This window comes from Salvelinus namaycush, chromosome 3 (assembly GCF_016432855.1).
Source record: "Salvelinus namaycush isolate Seneca chromosome 3, SaNama_1.0, whole genome shotgun sequence".
NCBI lineage: Eukaryota > Metazoa > Chordata > Actinopteri > Salmoniformes > Salmonidae > Salvelinus > Salvelinus namaycush.
The window spans coordinates 15,325,029-15,341,801 of NC_052309.1; the positions used below are offsets into that span (position 1 = coordinate 15,325,029).

The 16,773-nt window shown below is 44.1% G+C and overlaps 1 protein-coding gene across 1 annotated transcript in view; it reads left to right on the top strand.

Moving 5' to 3' along the window:
* The first annotated feature begins 773 nt into the window (after positions 1-773).
* The window catches only part of LOC120044819 (armadillo repeat protein deleted in velo-cardio-facial syndrome homolog), a 44,977-nt gene continuing 28,977 nt past the window's right edge, over positions 774-16,773 (top strand). The window contains exons 1-7 of the mRNA XM_038989489.1: positions 774-794; positions 6,003-6,179; positions 8,559-9,142; positions 10,151-10,629; positions 10,757-10,940; positions 11,168-11,285; positions 11,466-11,634. Coding sequence (XP_038845417.1) covers positions 774-794; positions 6,003-6,179; positions 8,559-9,142; positions 10,151-10,629; positions 10,757-10,940; positions 11,168-11,285; positions 11,466-11,634 — 1,732 coding nt within the window. The remainder of the gene's footprint in view (positions 795-6,002; positions 6,180-8,558; positions 9,143-10,150; positions 10,630-10,756; positions 10,941-11,167; positions 11,286-11,465; positions 11,635-16,773) is intronic.

A 16,773-nucleotide genomic window follows, 5' to 3' on the forward strand; every position in this document is an offset into this window, starting at 1 on the left:
TGTGGGGCTCTCTTTTCCTGCTGTACCCAGAGTGTCCTTCCTCTCCTCCTCTCCTCCATCCCTCCATCCTTCTCTCCCTCCATCCCCTTTTTCCCTATATCCCTCCCTCGGTCTGTCCTGCACGTGGGTGACAGGGCTGGGCTAGTGCAGCCAGCCTTCTCCTTGCTCCAGCTGCATCTGTTTGTCAGCCCAGAGGGAAATGTGTGTGTGTGTGTGTGTTTCACTGTTTCTCTCTGCTTGGGCGAGAGAGTATACAGAGCATACAGATTACTGGTCTTTACAACTATGTAATCAGCGTTTATATAGCAGTATTTAGCAGTGTTTCTTTAGGTGTGATTTAACCACCATCTTGCTACTAACCCAGAACTTGGATACAGCTGTTTGTTTCTATGACAGCAGAGAGGGTTGTGTAGTGATGAGGTTGCCTTTTTGTTGTTGATTCAGCATCTCTTTCACGAGGGAAAGTGCAGCATTCATCTGAGCCCACTGTGTGAATGTGTGAGAGAGTGTGTGCCAGTGTGTCCATATGTGTGTGTCTATGTGTGTGTGTGTGTGAGAGAGAGAGAGAGCGTGTGCATGTGCCTGCGCGCGTATGTGCGTTATTGAGAGTCCGGGTGGAAGGATGGTTGCTCATGTCTGAACTGCCTCCACACTCGCAGGGAAAGTCAAGCCAGAAAATAGCAGAAGGGGGGAAACAGACGCAGTGGTCTCATCTCACAGAGGACTGATTCTGTCCGTCATTTGTTGGGGAAGCAAATCAAAGGGATTTGGCAATGCCTGCAGAGGTGAAAGGGGTAAGTGTTTTGATTTAGTATTTGTTTTCTCTTCTCTATCCTCCCTATTTTCCCTCTGATGCTTTCCCTACAGGAGCCCCATCCACAGCTGTGCTGTATTCTGTATGCTATGCTTGTTTCATGAAGGGGAAAGCATTATTTTCTCCTCTCAGATCAGTGTGTTGCAGTTTCCCATTCCTCGTGTGTGCTCAGGGACATGCTGTTAACACCTCTGCTCAGTGTGTATACTGCAGGCCATATGGAGAGGCTGTTAATCATGGTAACATTATGAGAGGAGGCTGAGTGATAACCACCCACAGGGGAATGTGCTGCTGCTGCTTCATACGCTTTTACACCCAGCACACCGCCAGCCAGCCAGCCAACCACCAAGCACACCGCCAGCCCAACCTGGTCTCAGAGCATTTTGCATTATTCTGAATGTAAATTCGAGACACTCCATTTAATATAATATGATATGTTATGTTTTGTATGGTATGGTATGTATTAATTTCTGGATGTCCATCACCTATTTCGTATGATATGTTGTAAATTACAATTGGTATTATATGTTATGAATTTGCGAAACGTACAATAAGTTACGAATTTGCAAATGTATGATATGTTACAAATTTGCAAAATGTATGATATGTTATGAATTCTTTCTAGCTCGTTAATGTTAGGGTTAAGTTTAGCAGTTAGGTTAAGGGGTTAAAGTTATGGTTAGCTAACATGCTATGTAGTTGCAAAGTTGCTAATTAGCTAAAGTTGCCCGTGATGAGATTTGAACTTGTAACCTTTGGGTTGCTAGACATTTGTGTTATACACCCACCCATCCACCCCAGGTTGCTAGATGTTCAGGTTATATGCCCACCCACCCATCCATGCAGCCGTTTGTATCTGTCTTATGTAACCATACCAAACGTAACAGTGTCTTGGATTAACATACAGAATAATACAAAATGCTCTGAGACCAGGTTGGCCAGCCAGAAACTGCAAGTTAGAATGACATTAAATATGACCATGCAGTATTTCATTGTTTGTGCACCAGGGGGCTTCCTGCCACCTGCTTCCTGTTTCCTGCATCCTGCACAGACAAACACAAGGGATGAGAGGTGTCCTGTCCTTATTCTCAATGGAAATTAGTCTTGGCACCGCAGTGAATAAGATGGGAAATCCTAATGGCGGCAGATCACCTAGCAATTAAGTGTGTTGGGCTAGTAACCAAAAGATTGCTTGTTTGAATCTCCAATAATCTGTCGTTGTACCCTTGAGCAAGGCACTTAACCCTAATTGCTCTGGATAAGAGCATTTCATAAATGGCTTACGCATCGCTGTGCTGGGAGATTGGACAATGCTGTGTTTGTGTAATGTGGACAGAAAATGTTTTCCTCCCACATCTTGGCTGCATTACAGCACAAAAACAAGTAATCTTCTTGCTCTGATCCTGTCTAATTATGAACCCTGGGAGTATATCTATTATGACAGATGATTACTGTATTTACATACATTTTGTGCACACGTTCATTTGACATCAAGTACTGGAGCAATACACATTTCTCTCTCCTCTATCTGATGAACCCAAATTGACTGCATTGTCAGTGTTAATTCCAACAGGATCACAGTTTCTCCTCTGATCTGCATTAATACCGGGATAGAGGGCAGCATGATTCATCTATCAAAATGAGCTTGTGACAAGTATTAAATGTGGCTTGCGTCTGAAGTGCCCTTGACCCGGCGACTAAATCTGAACTCACTCAGCAGAAGATCAGACTGTGGGCCTTTCCGCTATACTGTCGTGCAGTCAGCCCCCATTGGACAGCTGAATGTAACAAGGCACTAATCGTGTCACTTTGTCCCCTGCTTCAGTGTCTCTAACATCTATCTAATTAATCTCATTGGTAAACAGCAAATACAGGCTGTAGATGAAGGAATATGAGGATATTTATTTGATGTGATGGAGGAAAAGATATGGTAGTTGAACAGTGTTCTATGGATGGATGAGTGCTTTGAGTGTTTGATGATAAGTGATGGCTGGTCAAATGGAGGTATGGCTGCACAGTGTCTGAAAGATTTGTTGGAAGTCTAATCTAAAAACAGGGCCAGGTGTGATTTTTTTCACAAGTCCCTAACCTCACTATCTATCCCTCTATCCCGCTTTCAAACCCTATTACCATCGCTCAAGCCCTCCATCAAGCCTTCCTTTAGCGAACAGAGATACCCTGCCTATTCCTAGCCACCCAGCTATTCATTTACCTCTGCTTTGCAATACCTCCAGTCATTCATCCCTCCAAGGCTGTTTAAGCCTGCATCATCTCCTGTCCTTTCCTCTCCTTGGCTCTCTCTCTCTTTCGCTCTGTCTCTCTCTCTCTTTGGCTCTCTTTCTCTCACTCTTTCTTTCTCTCGCTCTCTCTTTCTCTCTCTCTCTCTGCTGTGTGACAACCATTGGGCTTTCATCTCTCCTTCTCTCTCTCTACTCTGACAAACGTATTTGCATGAAGATGAGGGCTCTCATGTTTGACATTGTATGTTTGGGAAATGGAGGCTGCGAGTGAATCGAGCTCTCCCATTGCATTAATGAGTTATCCATTATTATTATACCTCCTGCTCCACATTCTGTGGACTATTTTACATTCAGGCCCCCACTATTAAACCTTTGGATTTTATGTGGACTATTTTACATATTGCTTCATGAAGTTGGAATACTGCTGAATTCAGTTCTAGTATGTTTCAATAAGACGAGCAACCTGGTATTCTCATTTGTTTCTGCACAGTAGGATTGAGAGCACTTTCATTTAGTATGGTGAGATATGATGCGGTGAATTTTATGTTGACAGATTATCTGCTGGCTTGCAAGAGATATTGGCACATAAATCTAAATTCTCCCTCATGGTGAATGCAGTTCTAATGATGATCCTATTGACTAAGATCTCAGATTCAGACACTCTTGGGCTTTACATTTTAGTCATTTAGCAGACGCTCTTATCCAGAGCGACTTACAGTAGAGTGCATACATTTCATTACATTTTTTACATTTTTACATATTACATTTTACATACTGAGACAAGGATATCCCTACCGGCCAAACCCTCCCTAACCCAGACGACACTATGCCAATTGTGCGTCGCCCCACGGACCTCCCGGTTGCGGCCGGCTGCGACAGAGCCTGGGCGCGAACCCAGCCCAGCCTGGGTGCGAACCCAGAGACTCTGGTGGCGCAGCTAGCACTGCGATGCAGTGCCCTAGACCACTGCGCCACCCGGGACCCCGGGCTTTAGTATGTGATCAAAACCGAATTGTCCTTGTCTAAAGAGTATTAAGCAAAAACATGGACACATTTATTATGGGTCATTATGTTCTTATTTTATGCCTCTTTAGTCTATTTATAGACCCATTTTAAGTTGTTTATGTTCTATATTTAATAAATCCTTGTTTTGGGGAAAACTACAATCCCACTGAGCACAGATGTCAATTCAACATCTATTCCACGTTGGTTCAACGTTATTTAGTTGAAATGACGTGCAAACAACGTTGTTAAACCAGTGTGTTAGTTTCTTCTTGAAGTAAATAAGCATACATAACTAAATTACCCTGTATGCCTGAGGCTAGCTGCTGGATGGAAAGGGCTGATTAAAGGCAGGACATTGTTATATCTCAGTAATTATGCCAAAACATTTCTCCTCATTAATCTTTTAACACATCAACTCTATCAGCATCTGAACCTCCACAATTACTACCCGGGCCGGCCCTAGGCACAAGTGACATAGGTGGTTGGCTAGGGCCCCCGGCTGCTAGGGGGCCCCCGACCAGTTTAGGAACTCAGTCGGGGACTCAATTTACTGTTGAGCGTTAGAATAGTAGAATACGGCCTACCGAGTGGCGCAGCACTCTAAAGGCACTGCATCACAGTGCTATAGGCGTCACTACAGATCTGGGTTTGATCCCGGACTGTGTCACAGCCGGCCGCAACTGGGAGACCCATAAAGTGGTGTACAATTGGCACAGAGTCGTCCGGGTTAGGGGAGGGTTTGGCCAGCCAGGATGTCCTTGTCCCATCGCGCTCTAGCAACTCCTTGTGGCCGGGTGCATGCACACTGATTCGTATCACCAGTTGTATGGTGTTTCCTCCGGCACATTGGTGGGGCTGGCTTCCGGGTTAAGCGAGCAGTGTGTCAAGGAGCAGTGTGGCTTGGCAGGGTCATGTTTCGGAGGACGCATGGCAGTGAGTGGTGGGACAAGACAGTAACTACCAAATTGGGAGAAATAGGGGTAAAAAAAGAATAATAGAATACACAAGGTGTAATAAAAAAATGGTTGTGCATCAGCAGTTCCTCTTGTTATGTCAGTCATTCAATTAGCTCATGTCAGCTATTTTTTGATTGGTAAGGTAGTCTACCCAACTATCTAAACTTGTAGTAATCATGGCTGAATTACCGACCAGGCACAAAGGGCATGTGCCCAGGGGCCCTGACCTCCAGGGGACCCCATTGATTTTCTTAGTTACTCTCACTCAGATATCATATTAACATGGCATAAGTCATGGAAAAATGTGTAGAATTACAGGAAATTAGCTTTAAAATGGCAGAAATGTCTCTCCACTCCATGACAAAATGTGTAGAATTGCAGGAAATTAACTTGAAAACGTAACATTTTTCTCTCTGCCGTCAAGAGGGGGGCCACTAAAATGTTTTGCCCACGAGGTGGTGGGCTAGTGCCAACCCTGATTACTATAGCATTCTCTACTCTCTTCCATTCCCCATACATGGCCACACATCAGTGTGGAAGTTCTGAATAGTTTTATGGCCTTGCTCTATAGCCTATACAGTGAGGTGGGTGGTTGAAAGCGAGGGCTTAAAAATGAACAATTGCGAGCAGTCAGCATGGGAAGTGAAAGGTCAGCAGAATGGCAGTAGCAGATTGGTCCACGGGGCGAGAGGGTCTCAGGAGAAATCAAACCGCCGCACTTTAATTAAACAGGTGGAGCTCATTCTCACATTTAGATAATACCCTCTCCTGCTCTCACCGGGCCTGTCACCTTTAGTTCATGTCTGTATTCCTCCCTCTCTTTACAAAGGGTACTGGGCCCTCTCTCTCTCTCTGTGAAACTTTCTCTTCTGCACTTGGTCTGTAGGAGTAGGATGTCTCTAACTAAATCTCTTCCCTTTGCTGTGCGTGCCATGTCTGTTGTGTAGGAGTCTGAGGGTGTAGCTAACTCTTTCTCCTGTTGTGTAGGAGCAGATCCCAGAGGGGCCCTCCTCTCTGGGGGCCATGATCCTGGAGCCCAAGGAGCCCCCGGTGGAGCATCCATTGCCTGCAGACGATGACCTGGACACACCCACCTCCAACACCTCCGTGGTCACCTCCACCAATGGCAGTTCCACTACAGAGACACAATACTCAGAGGCAGAGGTCTTTATCCCCTGTACAATGCTTACTTTAATGACTTAATTTATCACCCATATCCTTCATATAATGCTTACTTTAATTACTTAATTTATCACCCATATCCCCTATATAATGCTTACTTTAATTACCTAATTTATCACCCATATCCCCTATATAATGCTTACTTTAATTACCTCATTTATCACCCATATCCCCTATATAATGCTTGCTTTAATTACTTAATTTAGCAATCAGCTGTCATTTCCCCCAGGATCATACTGTAATCATTCTCTGCTCCACTGTAATCTGAAGCATGGATTACTCCTTCATTATATGTCCTATAAAACACCCTATCTCTGTGCATTAAGATTTATCCCAGAACAATGGGAAACAATAATAAACAATTTCCTGTTGGACTGTGTTTTTCATCTGCAGCCCTGGTGAGCCATGATTTTAATCTGAGCCATCCGCCAGAGACGAATTGCAATTCAACAGAATGTACATTTAATGGCCATAGCTTTTTGAACTGAAGGCTGGTGCGTGCCAGGCTGACACAATTTTTCTTGGGGAAGTAGCAGCTAACAGAGAAGGCCCCAAAGCTTATCCTAGTGTAGAGAATGGCTAGTGGATACTATTTCCACATTCATACACTACATGACCAAAAGTATGTGGACACCTGCTTGTCGAACATCTCATTCCAAAATCATGGGCATTAATATGGAGTTGGTCACCCCTTTGCTGCTATAACAGCCTCAACTCTTCCGGGAAGGCTTTCCACTAGATGTTGGAACATTGCTGCAGGAACTTGCTACCATTCAGCCATAAGAACATGAGTGAGGTCGGCCACTGATGTTGGGCGATTAGGCCTGACTCGCAGTCGGCGTTCCAATTCCTCCCAAAGGTGTTTGATGGGGTTGAGGTCATGGCTCTGTGCAGGCCAGTCAAGTTCTTCCACACCAATCCCAACGAAATATTTCTGTATGGACCTCGCTTTGTGCACGGGGCATTGTCATGCTGAAACAGGAAAGGGCCTTCCCCAAACTGTTGCCACAAAGTTGGAAGCATAGAATCGTCTTGAATGTCATTGAATGCTGTAGCATTAGGATTTCCCTTCACCGAAACATGAAAAACAGCTCCAGACCATTATTCCTCCTACACCAAACTTGACAGTTGGCACTATACATTGGGGCAGGTAGTGTTCTCCTGGTGTCTGCCAAACCCAGATTTGTCCGTCGGACTGCCAGATGGTGAAGCGTGATTCATCACTCCAGAGAATGTGTTTCCACTGCTCCAGAGTCTAATGGCGGCGAGCTTTACACCCCTCCAGCCGACGCTTGGCATTGCACATGGTGATCTTAGGCTTGTGTGTGGCTGCTCGGCCATGGAAACCCATTTCATGAAGCTCCCGATGAACAGTTCTTGTGCTGACGTTGCTTCCAGAGATAGTTTGAAACTCGGTAGTGAGCGATCCAGTTCTGTGAGCTTGTGTGGCCTACCACTTTGCGGCTGAGCCGTTGTTGCTCCTAGATGTTTACACTTCACAATGACAACACTTACAGTTGACCGGGGTAGCTCTAGCAGGTCTAGCAGTTGACCGGGGTAGCTTTAGCTTGTTGGAAAGGTGGCATCCTATGACGGTGCTATGTTGAAAGTCACTGAGCTCTTCAGTACGGGCCATTCTACTGCCAGTGTTTGTCTATGGAGATTGCATGGCTGTGTGCTCGATTTTATACACCTGTCAGCAACGGATGTGGCTGAAATAGCCAAATCTACTAATTTGAAGCAGTGTCCATATACTTTTGGCCATGTGGTGTACTATACATCTGAGTCAGACTATTTGAGTCATCTGACTTCATACATATTTACATCATATTTGTAGTGGTGCAAGATAAAAACACTGATTATATGTTGACCTTGTTCTATCAAACAGACCATTTACATTTTCTGCAGTTTACTGTAGTACTCAACACTACTAGCTGGACCTCACCTTGTTTCATCACAGTCCAATCTAAACTCTAGGGAAATACAATTTCACTGGCAGTCAAACAGAATTCTTTATTTACTGGCCCACCTCAAAGCCAGAAATCTGCTGGAATAAAAATGATGGATCATTCCTGTGAGACAAGAGCTGGTGGGGGATTATTGTTTTGTTTAATGGAGAGTTAAATGTTTATCAAACTGTGCCATTTTGTGTTCTCTGCTGGTGGGAAAAGAATTATAGTAGTAGTTTTGGTGGTAGATGTACTAGTGGTGTCGTAATAGTGATAAACATAGTTTGAGGCACTGAGCGCAGGTTGAGAATGTAGTCTCATTGGTTGGACTGGAGATGGGATTATTAGATCCTATAGTAAGACTGAGTCTGACAGATGTACTGAGATTAACTGTGTGACTTCCTCTCTACAGGACCCCAAGGCTGTTGAACTGGGGAGTGACCAGGCAGACACTCTGGGCACTCCAGACACCCCCGCCCCCCAGCTTCCCCCAGCACCGCAGCCTCCCCCGGTTCCCCAGATCCCCTTGGTTTCAGACGACCCATCTCTGAAGCCCAGTCCTCTAACCAACGGCCAACACTCCTCTGAGTCCCTCACAACCCCTATCACAACCACTGTTACCACCAACACTCTCCCTCCTCCCTACAACAACACCATCAGTGAGCCCCAGACAGAGAAGCCTGAAGGGCAGAACAGCGCCTACACCCTCCCTGACCCTCCCTTTCCTGGCCTGGGGGGTGGCATGTGTGCTGGGTATGGCAGCCTGTCTCGAGGTGGTGTCCACCAGAGCTCCCTCCACACCTACTGGCCCTCCAGGAACTACCAGCCCCAGCCTGGGGGTCACTACACCCTGCCCCTCCCCAGGGACATCTACGGCCAGGTGGGCCTGACCAACCAAACCGGGAGGGAAGGACCAGGGGACGACACCCTGGGTGGAATCCACCAGCTCAGACCCATCACTACCATGGAGCTCCTGAGGGAACCTTCCAGAACCAGGTTAGGATATGGGCTAGCTAGTTAGGCACAAGCATGACAGCAGAACTCCATAGCAGCAGATCCAAGCTAATAAGACTGGTGAGTTATTTGAACTCAGAGGATGGACAATAGTAAAAGAACATTACATTTTTACAACACAAATATCAATACCCTCTCTGTAAATGAGTTTACCCTTAACAAAAGCTAATGCTTTCTTCAAGACAGGGCATTGATTTTCGCTGTGTGTAGGTAGTCATTCGAAAAATGAGGGCATATTCTGTGTAACGTTTGCTACTGACAAATAGAAGAGGAGTCATATACTCTATCATTATCTGCATAAATGCTGTTTTCAGTGAAGAGAGAACTCTTCATCATACACACTGACCCTCAAAATCTGATTCAATTGCTTGTATGTAGTTTATGAACACATTTCCAAAAGAGGAGACTAGAGAATCATACCATACAACTCAACACATTATTTCAGCTCAATATGGATTAGAACCTGTCAATGTCCATATTGCATTCCATAGCAGTGTGCCCCAGTAGGAGCTGCTAGCTGCAGTAGTCCCTGTGGTGTCAACATGGTGAGGAGGGCGAGACAGATGACCAGCAGATTAGGAGCATGTGGTATCAATCAGGGGAAGCTGCCTGCCACCAGTCGATAAATAAGGTTTCACCTGTATTACTGACTGACAGCAGCACTTTCCTCAGCTCATAAGCTGTGAATGAGCTGTTTACAGAGGCTACTGGACACCCTCTCTCCTCCCTCTACCTCTGTCTCTCTTTCCCTATCTTTTGCTCTCCCTCTTTCTCTCCATATACCAGGAACTCAGGCTGTGAAGATAAAATGTCTGTTTGCACAACTGTTCAGAGAAAATACCCGAGCAAATAACAGTGATTGTTCAACAAATAAAATCTAATTGTTTTCTGTGCTTTCTGTCTGTCTCTCTCTACATATAGGCCTATCTCTTTCCCTTGTCTCAGCCCCCCCTCCCCACTTAACCCCTCCATCCCTTTATATTTTTTCAGAGGTGGATACGAGGAGGCTCTCATGTCCCAGGTGGATGGGGATCCCATCTCCTTCTTCCAGGCCATGTCCAGGGCCCAGATGCTACAGTTCCCCCACAAGCGCAGTAGCATGGTCAGCCTGGACAGCATCCGTAAGGACCCCCGCTGGAGGGACCCCAACCTGAGTGAGGTCATCACCATGCTCAGCCACCCCATGGACCCGGTCAAGTCCAACGCCGCCGCCTACTTGCAGCACCTGTGCTACGAGAACGACCGCATAAAGCAGGACGTCAGGCAGCTGAAGGGGGTTCCAGTACTGGTGGGCCTCCTGGACCACCCTAAAGCCGAGGTCCACCGCAAGGCCTGTGGAGCCCTGAGGAACATCTCCTACGGGAAAGACCACCACAACAAGGTGGCCATCAAGAACTGTGACGGCATCCCGGCCCTGGTCAGACTGCTGAGGAAGTCCAGTAACATGGAGGTCACAGAGTTGGTCACAGGTACAGTGAGCCTATGACAGTAGTTCTGTACAAACATCTCTGCAATGGTCATGAGTCACCCTGATTATTACCCAACCACCTCACTTTACTAACAGTAACTTACATATCCATATTATTTTACGTATAGGAACCCTGTGGAATCTGTCCTCCCATGAGCCTCTGAAGATGATGGTCATCAATCATGGGCTCCAGACGCTGACTGATGAGGTCATCATCCCCCACTCTGGCTGGAGGAGAGACCTCACTGAGCACTCAAGACCCCAGGAGACAGAGTGGACAACCGTGTTCAAGAACACCTCAGGGTGTCTCAGGTACAATATATCAGCTACATAGATGACAAGGTCATCTATCTTACACAAGAGTAATTGAGGGTTTATTGCTCCATTAATAGGACATTTCTAAATTGGACGTAATGGTAAATGAGTTATTGACAGCTTGCTAATAGTGACGCTATGCTAACTAATAGTGACGCTATGCTAACTAATAGTGACGCTATACTAACTTAATCCGCTCCACTAATGGACCTGTGTTGTCCCAGGAATGTGAGCTCAGATGGGGCAGAGGCTCGCCAGAGGCTGAGGGAGTGTGAGGGGCTGGTGGACGCTCTCCTCCATGCCCTACAGTCAGCGGTTGCCAACAAGGAGACAGACAATAAGGTGACCGCAGACATGGTTGAGCACATGTAAATTCCAACTAAAACACTATGGCGGGAGTGCGAATCAGTACATTAACCAAAAGTATTCTGGACCACATGTGTGAATCAGATCCTCCCTATATTCTATGCATCTTCTGTCTTTGATAAGCATCTTTGTGTTGTTTATGCTCCTCTCTCTCAGTCAGTAGAGAACTGTGTCTGCATCCTGAGAAACCTCTCCTACCACGTCCACAAAGAGGTGCCAGGAGCGGAGCGATTTCAGGAACCCGTGGCCAATCAGGTGCCACGGTCAGGATCAGGAGGGAAGAAGAAGAATGAGGCAGACTGTTTTGGAGGGAAAAAGCCCAAGGGTCAGTTACTGTTTTTGTCAATGACTTTGGCAAATATTTCAGATGTAAGTGGTATATTAAAAAAACTCTGAGTACAAAACTCTTAACTGATAACACTTAATTCCCCCTATCTTATGTTCAGAATCTTTGATTGTGCATTCATTGGGGTTTAGTCATTCATGCAATATCAACGTTTTCTGTGAAATACCATGAGCACATTTTGTTTAGTCACCAATACATCAGATAATGTTAGGCTCAACAGTCAGTCATTTTAACTACCTTTTAATCCAATAGCAAAAAATACAAGATACACATTTCAAAACTGTTCTTTTGGAAGTGCTAAATAGAAAGAATAGTAGATGGTGAATACTATTTTCCATACAATATTTGACTATATAAATTGACAGGCATAAAACAAATATAAAAAAAGAATATGTACCCAATGGCAGGTTGTGAGCATGTTGAGAAATATGTCAGTCTTACAGTTTCATTAGCCTTATACAGTACATAAGCAGGACAAATAATCAGAAATAGGGCTATTGTAAAGCAGTTGGCTACTGTAAAAACGTACCATGGTGTTGTATGCTATTTCTGCCCCATGCAACATTGTTCAAGCGCAGTGGCAATTTTAGCATGTAAATCTTGATGGCGCAAACGCAACCATTTTTCGGGGGGATGCATGCCAGTAAAGCCACTACACAATACAACACTAAACAATACATTAATTGCATTATAACGGTGACAAATGTGCCCACAAACTGTTAGGACCTACATAAAGCTGTCCCAACAGCAGAACTTTCTTTTCAGCACCATGGAGGGAATCCTTACCACTGCTACACCCGGCTATCAGCGGAGCCTAGTCTGGCAGCGAAACAGTTAATTCAGCCTAATTTACTGCCTTAAAAAAACATAGCTGATATGGCTGACTTGCTTAAACAAATGTGGTTTCTACTGACGATTGAGATATACAAACTATGGAATAAGGGAACGATGAGCGGATAAGAGGCTATCCGTAATTTCGATTAAGTCATTAATGAGCGAGCTAAGACGGACTAAGTCAATCTAACTATTTGTTCAGTACTTTTGAAATGTACAGCGACAGAATTCAGAACATGGACTGTTCTTACAGTATTCTCCTGGAACACCAAGTCAGAACTGTAGGATTAATAAAGGGGGCATATCAGCAGAGACGATGAAAGCTCTTACAATATTCGATGATGACATTTCTCTAAAACAGGCTATAGGCTACATGTGCACCACCAAGTCCGAACAGTAGGCTAAGTTCTTCTTAGGGGACAATAGGCTAAGTTCGCCAGCGGGACACCTGTCGACAACTTCCGGTGAAATTAGAGGGCGCGCAATTCAAATAAATAATCATAAAAATTATGGATATTAAACATCTAGGTACATACAAGTGTCTTATATTGGTTAAAAGCTTAAATTCTTGTTAATCTAACTGCATTGTCCGATTTACAATAGGATTTACAGCGAAAGCATGCGATTGTTTGAGGACGGCGCCCCACATCAAAATATTTTTCAACCAGCACAGGCTTCATAAAATCACAAATAGCGATTAAATATTCACTTACTTTTTGAAAATCTTCCTCTGATTTGCAATCCAAAGGGTCCCAGCTACAACATGCATGATCGTTTTGTTAGATAAAATCCTTCTTTATATCCCAAAAAGTCTGTTTAGTTGGTGCCATCGATTTGAGTAATCCACTCGTTCAACATGCAGAGAAAGGAATCCAAAAAGCTACCACTAAACTTTGTTAAAACAAGTCAAAATACGTTTCTATCTAATCCTCAGGTACCATAAAATGTAAGTAAACTATAATATTTTGTACAGAAAGATGTATGTTCAATAGGAAAGTAAAATTAGCAGGTGCGTGTGCTCTTCATCGTGCGTGCGCACCATCTGATTTCCAACTCTGACTCCCAGTACCAAAACTCTAAATTCTTCCTCGTTTGGGAAGAAACAAGCCTGAAACCTTCAACAAAGACTGTTGACATCTAGTGGAATCCATAGGAATTGCAATCTGGAAGCTGGAATTGCAAATGCCCCATTGCATTCCATTGTAGGAGCATGGACTCTCAAAAAATTCTGGTTGGTTTTTCTTTGGATTTTCTCCTACCATATCAAATGTGTTATAGTCTCATACATTATATTAACATTTATAAAAACTTCAAAGTGTTTTATATCCAATGGTACCAGTTATATGCATATCCTGGCTTCTGGGCCTCAGTAACAGGCAGTTTACTTTGGGCATGTCAGTCAGACAGGAAGTAGAGAAAAATAGACCCTAGCCTGAAATTATAAGTGGGAAAGGGACCAAATTATTAGGGTGAGGCACATAGGCTACTAACATCTTACTACACAACATACACATAGCATTACTTTCTTAGCTATACTATACATACAGTGGAGCAAAAAAGTATTTAGTCAGCCACCAATTGTGCAAGTTCTCCCACTTAAAAAGATGAGAGAGGCCTGTAATTTTCATCATAGGTACACTTCAACTATGACAGACAAAATTAGAAAAAAAATCCAGAAAATCACATTGTAGGATTTTTTTATGAATTTATTTGCAAATTATGGTGGAAAATAAGTATTTGGTCAATAACAAAAGTTTATCTCAATACTTTGTTATATACCCTTTGTTGGCAATGACAGAGGTCAAACGTTTTCTGTAAGTCTTCACAAGGTTTTCACACACTGTTGCTGGTATTTTGGCCCATTCCTCCTTGCAGATCTCCTCTAGAGCAGTGATGTTTTGGGGCTGTTGCTGGGCAATACGGACTTTCAACTCCCTCCAAAGATTTTCTATGGGGTTGAGATCTGGAGACTGGCTAGGCCACTCCAGGACCTTGAAATGCTTCTTACGAAGCCACTCCTTCGTTGCCCGCGAGGTGTGTTTGGGATCATTGTCATGCTGAAAGACCCAGCCACGTTTCATCTTCAATGCCCTTGCTGATGGAAGGAGGTTTTCACTCAAAATCTCACGATAGATGGCCCCATTCATTCTTTCCTTTACACGGATCAGTCGTCCTGGTCCCTTTGCAGAAAAACAGCCACCAAAGCATGATGTTTCCACCCCCATGCTTCACAGTAGGTATGGTGTTCTTTGGATGCAACTCAGCATTCTTTGTCCTCCAAACACGACGAGTTGAGTTTTTACCAAAAAGTTCTATTTTGGTTTCATCTGACCATATGACATTCTCCCAATCTTCTTCTGGATCATCCAAATGCTCTCTAGCAAACTTCAGACGGGCCTGGACATCTACTGGCTTAAGCAGGGGGACACGTCTGGCACTGCAGGATTTGAGTCCCTGGCGGCGTAGTGTGTTACTGATGGTAGGCTTTGTTACTTTGGTCCCAACTCTCTGCAGGTCATTCACTAGGTCCCCCCGTGTGGTTCTGGGATTTTTGCTCACCGTTCTTGTGATCATTTTGACCCCACAGGGTGAGATCTTGCGTGGAGCCCCAGATCGAGGGAGATTATCAGTGGTCTTGTATGTCTTCCATTTCCTAATAATTGCTCCCACAGTTGATTTCTTCAAACCAAGCTGCTTACCTATTGCAGATTCAGTCTTCCCAGCCTGGTGCAGGTCTACAATTTTGTTTCTGGTGTCCTTTGACAGCTCTTTGGTCTTGGCCATAGTGGAGTTTGGAGTGTGACTGTTTGAGGTTGTGGACAGGTGTCTTTTATACTGATAACAAGTTCAAACAGGTGCCATTAATACAGGTAACGAGTGGAGGACAGAGGAGCCTCTTAAAGAAGAAGTTACAGGTCTGTGAGAGCCAGAAATCTTGCTTGTTTGTAGGTGACCAAATACTTATTTTCCACCATAATTTGCAAATAAATTCATAAAAAATCCTACAATGTGATTTTCTGGATTTTTTTTCTCATTTTGTCTGTCATAGTTGAAGTGTACCTATGATGAAAATTACAGGCCTCTCTCATCTTTTTAAGTGGGAGAACTTGCACAATTGGTGGCTGACTAAATACTTTTTTGCCCCACTGTATCTCCCAGGCAAATTACATAATTTACGCAGCAACATACAAGATATTTTTGGACTCACCTTGTTGTGCTGTGCTCACTTGAACAGGAATGTGGCGTGGCGGTCCTTCTTGTGGGCAGATTTCGTCATCAAACGTTGCCATCAAAGTCTGGCATTCTCTGGATTTATGGTGCTTTCAAGACAACTGGAAACAAAAACAGAAAACAAGGTTGAATCATGATGTTGGTGATCTTCAGGTTGGAGCTCTAGAAAGAGGCCAGAGTTCCCGACTTAGAATTCTGAGTTGGATGACCGTTCAAAACGTATTTTCCCAGTCGGGGCTTGTTTTTCTTCTGAGTTCCCAGTAGTCTTGAACTCACTGAAGTCTGAGATTTCCCAGTTCAGAGTTTCCAGTTGTTTTGAATGCGGCATAAGTCATGCTGGATTGACAGCATAGCCAATGCATTCAACCTTTTCTGGCCCATGGTGTTGCATGTGAATGTTTATGCTTTTAATAAGCATGGAAAAGAGACCCTTAAACCCAGACTTGGACCTTCTCCACTGAATAGCAGGCTAGTGATTGCTTTGCAACGCTTGCAGTTAGCCACTGATTCCTTCCAAACCACTGAATTTGAATTTGCGATTTCCAACTTGTTGTGTAATGTTTATGTCCAATGGCCGATGAGCACCGATACAGCTGAAGTCGGAAGTTTACATACACTTAGGTTGGAGTCATTAAAACTCGTTTTTCAACCACTCCACAAATTTCTTGTTGACAAACTATAGTTTTGGCAAGTCTGTTAGGACTTCTACTTTGTGCATAACACAAGTAATTTTTCCAACAATTGCTAACAGACAGATTATTTCACTGTATCACAATTCTAGTGGGTCAGAAGTTTACATACACTAAGTTGACTGTGCCTTTAAACAGCTTGAAAATTAGAAAATTATCAGAAAATTATGTCATGGCTTTAGAAGCTTCTGATAGGCTAATTGACATCATTTGAGACCATTGGAGGTGTACCTGTGGATGTATTTCAAGGCCTACCTTCAAACTCACAGCCTCTTTGCTTGACATCATGGGAAAGTCAAAAGAAATCAGCCAAGACCTCAGAAAAAATATTGTAGACCTCCACAAGTCTGGTTTATCCTTGGGA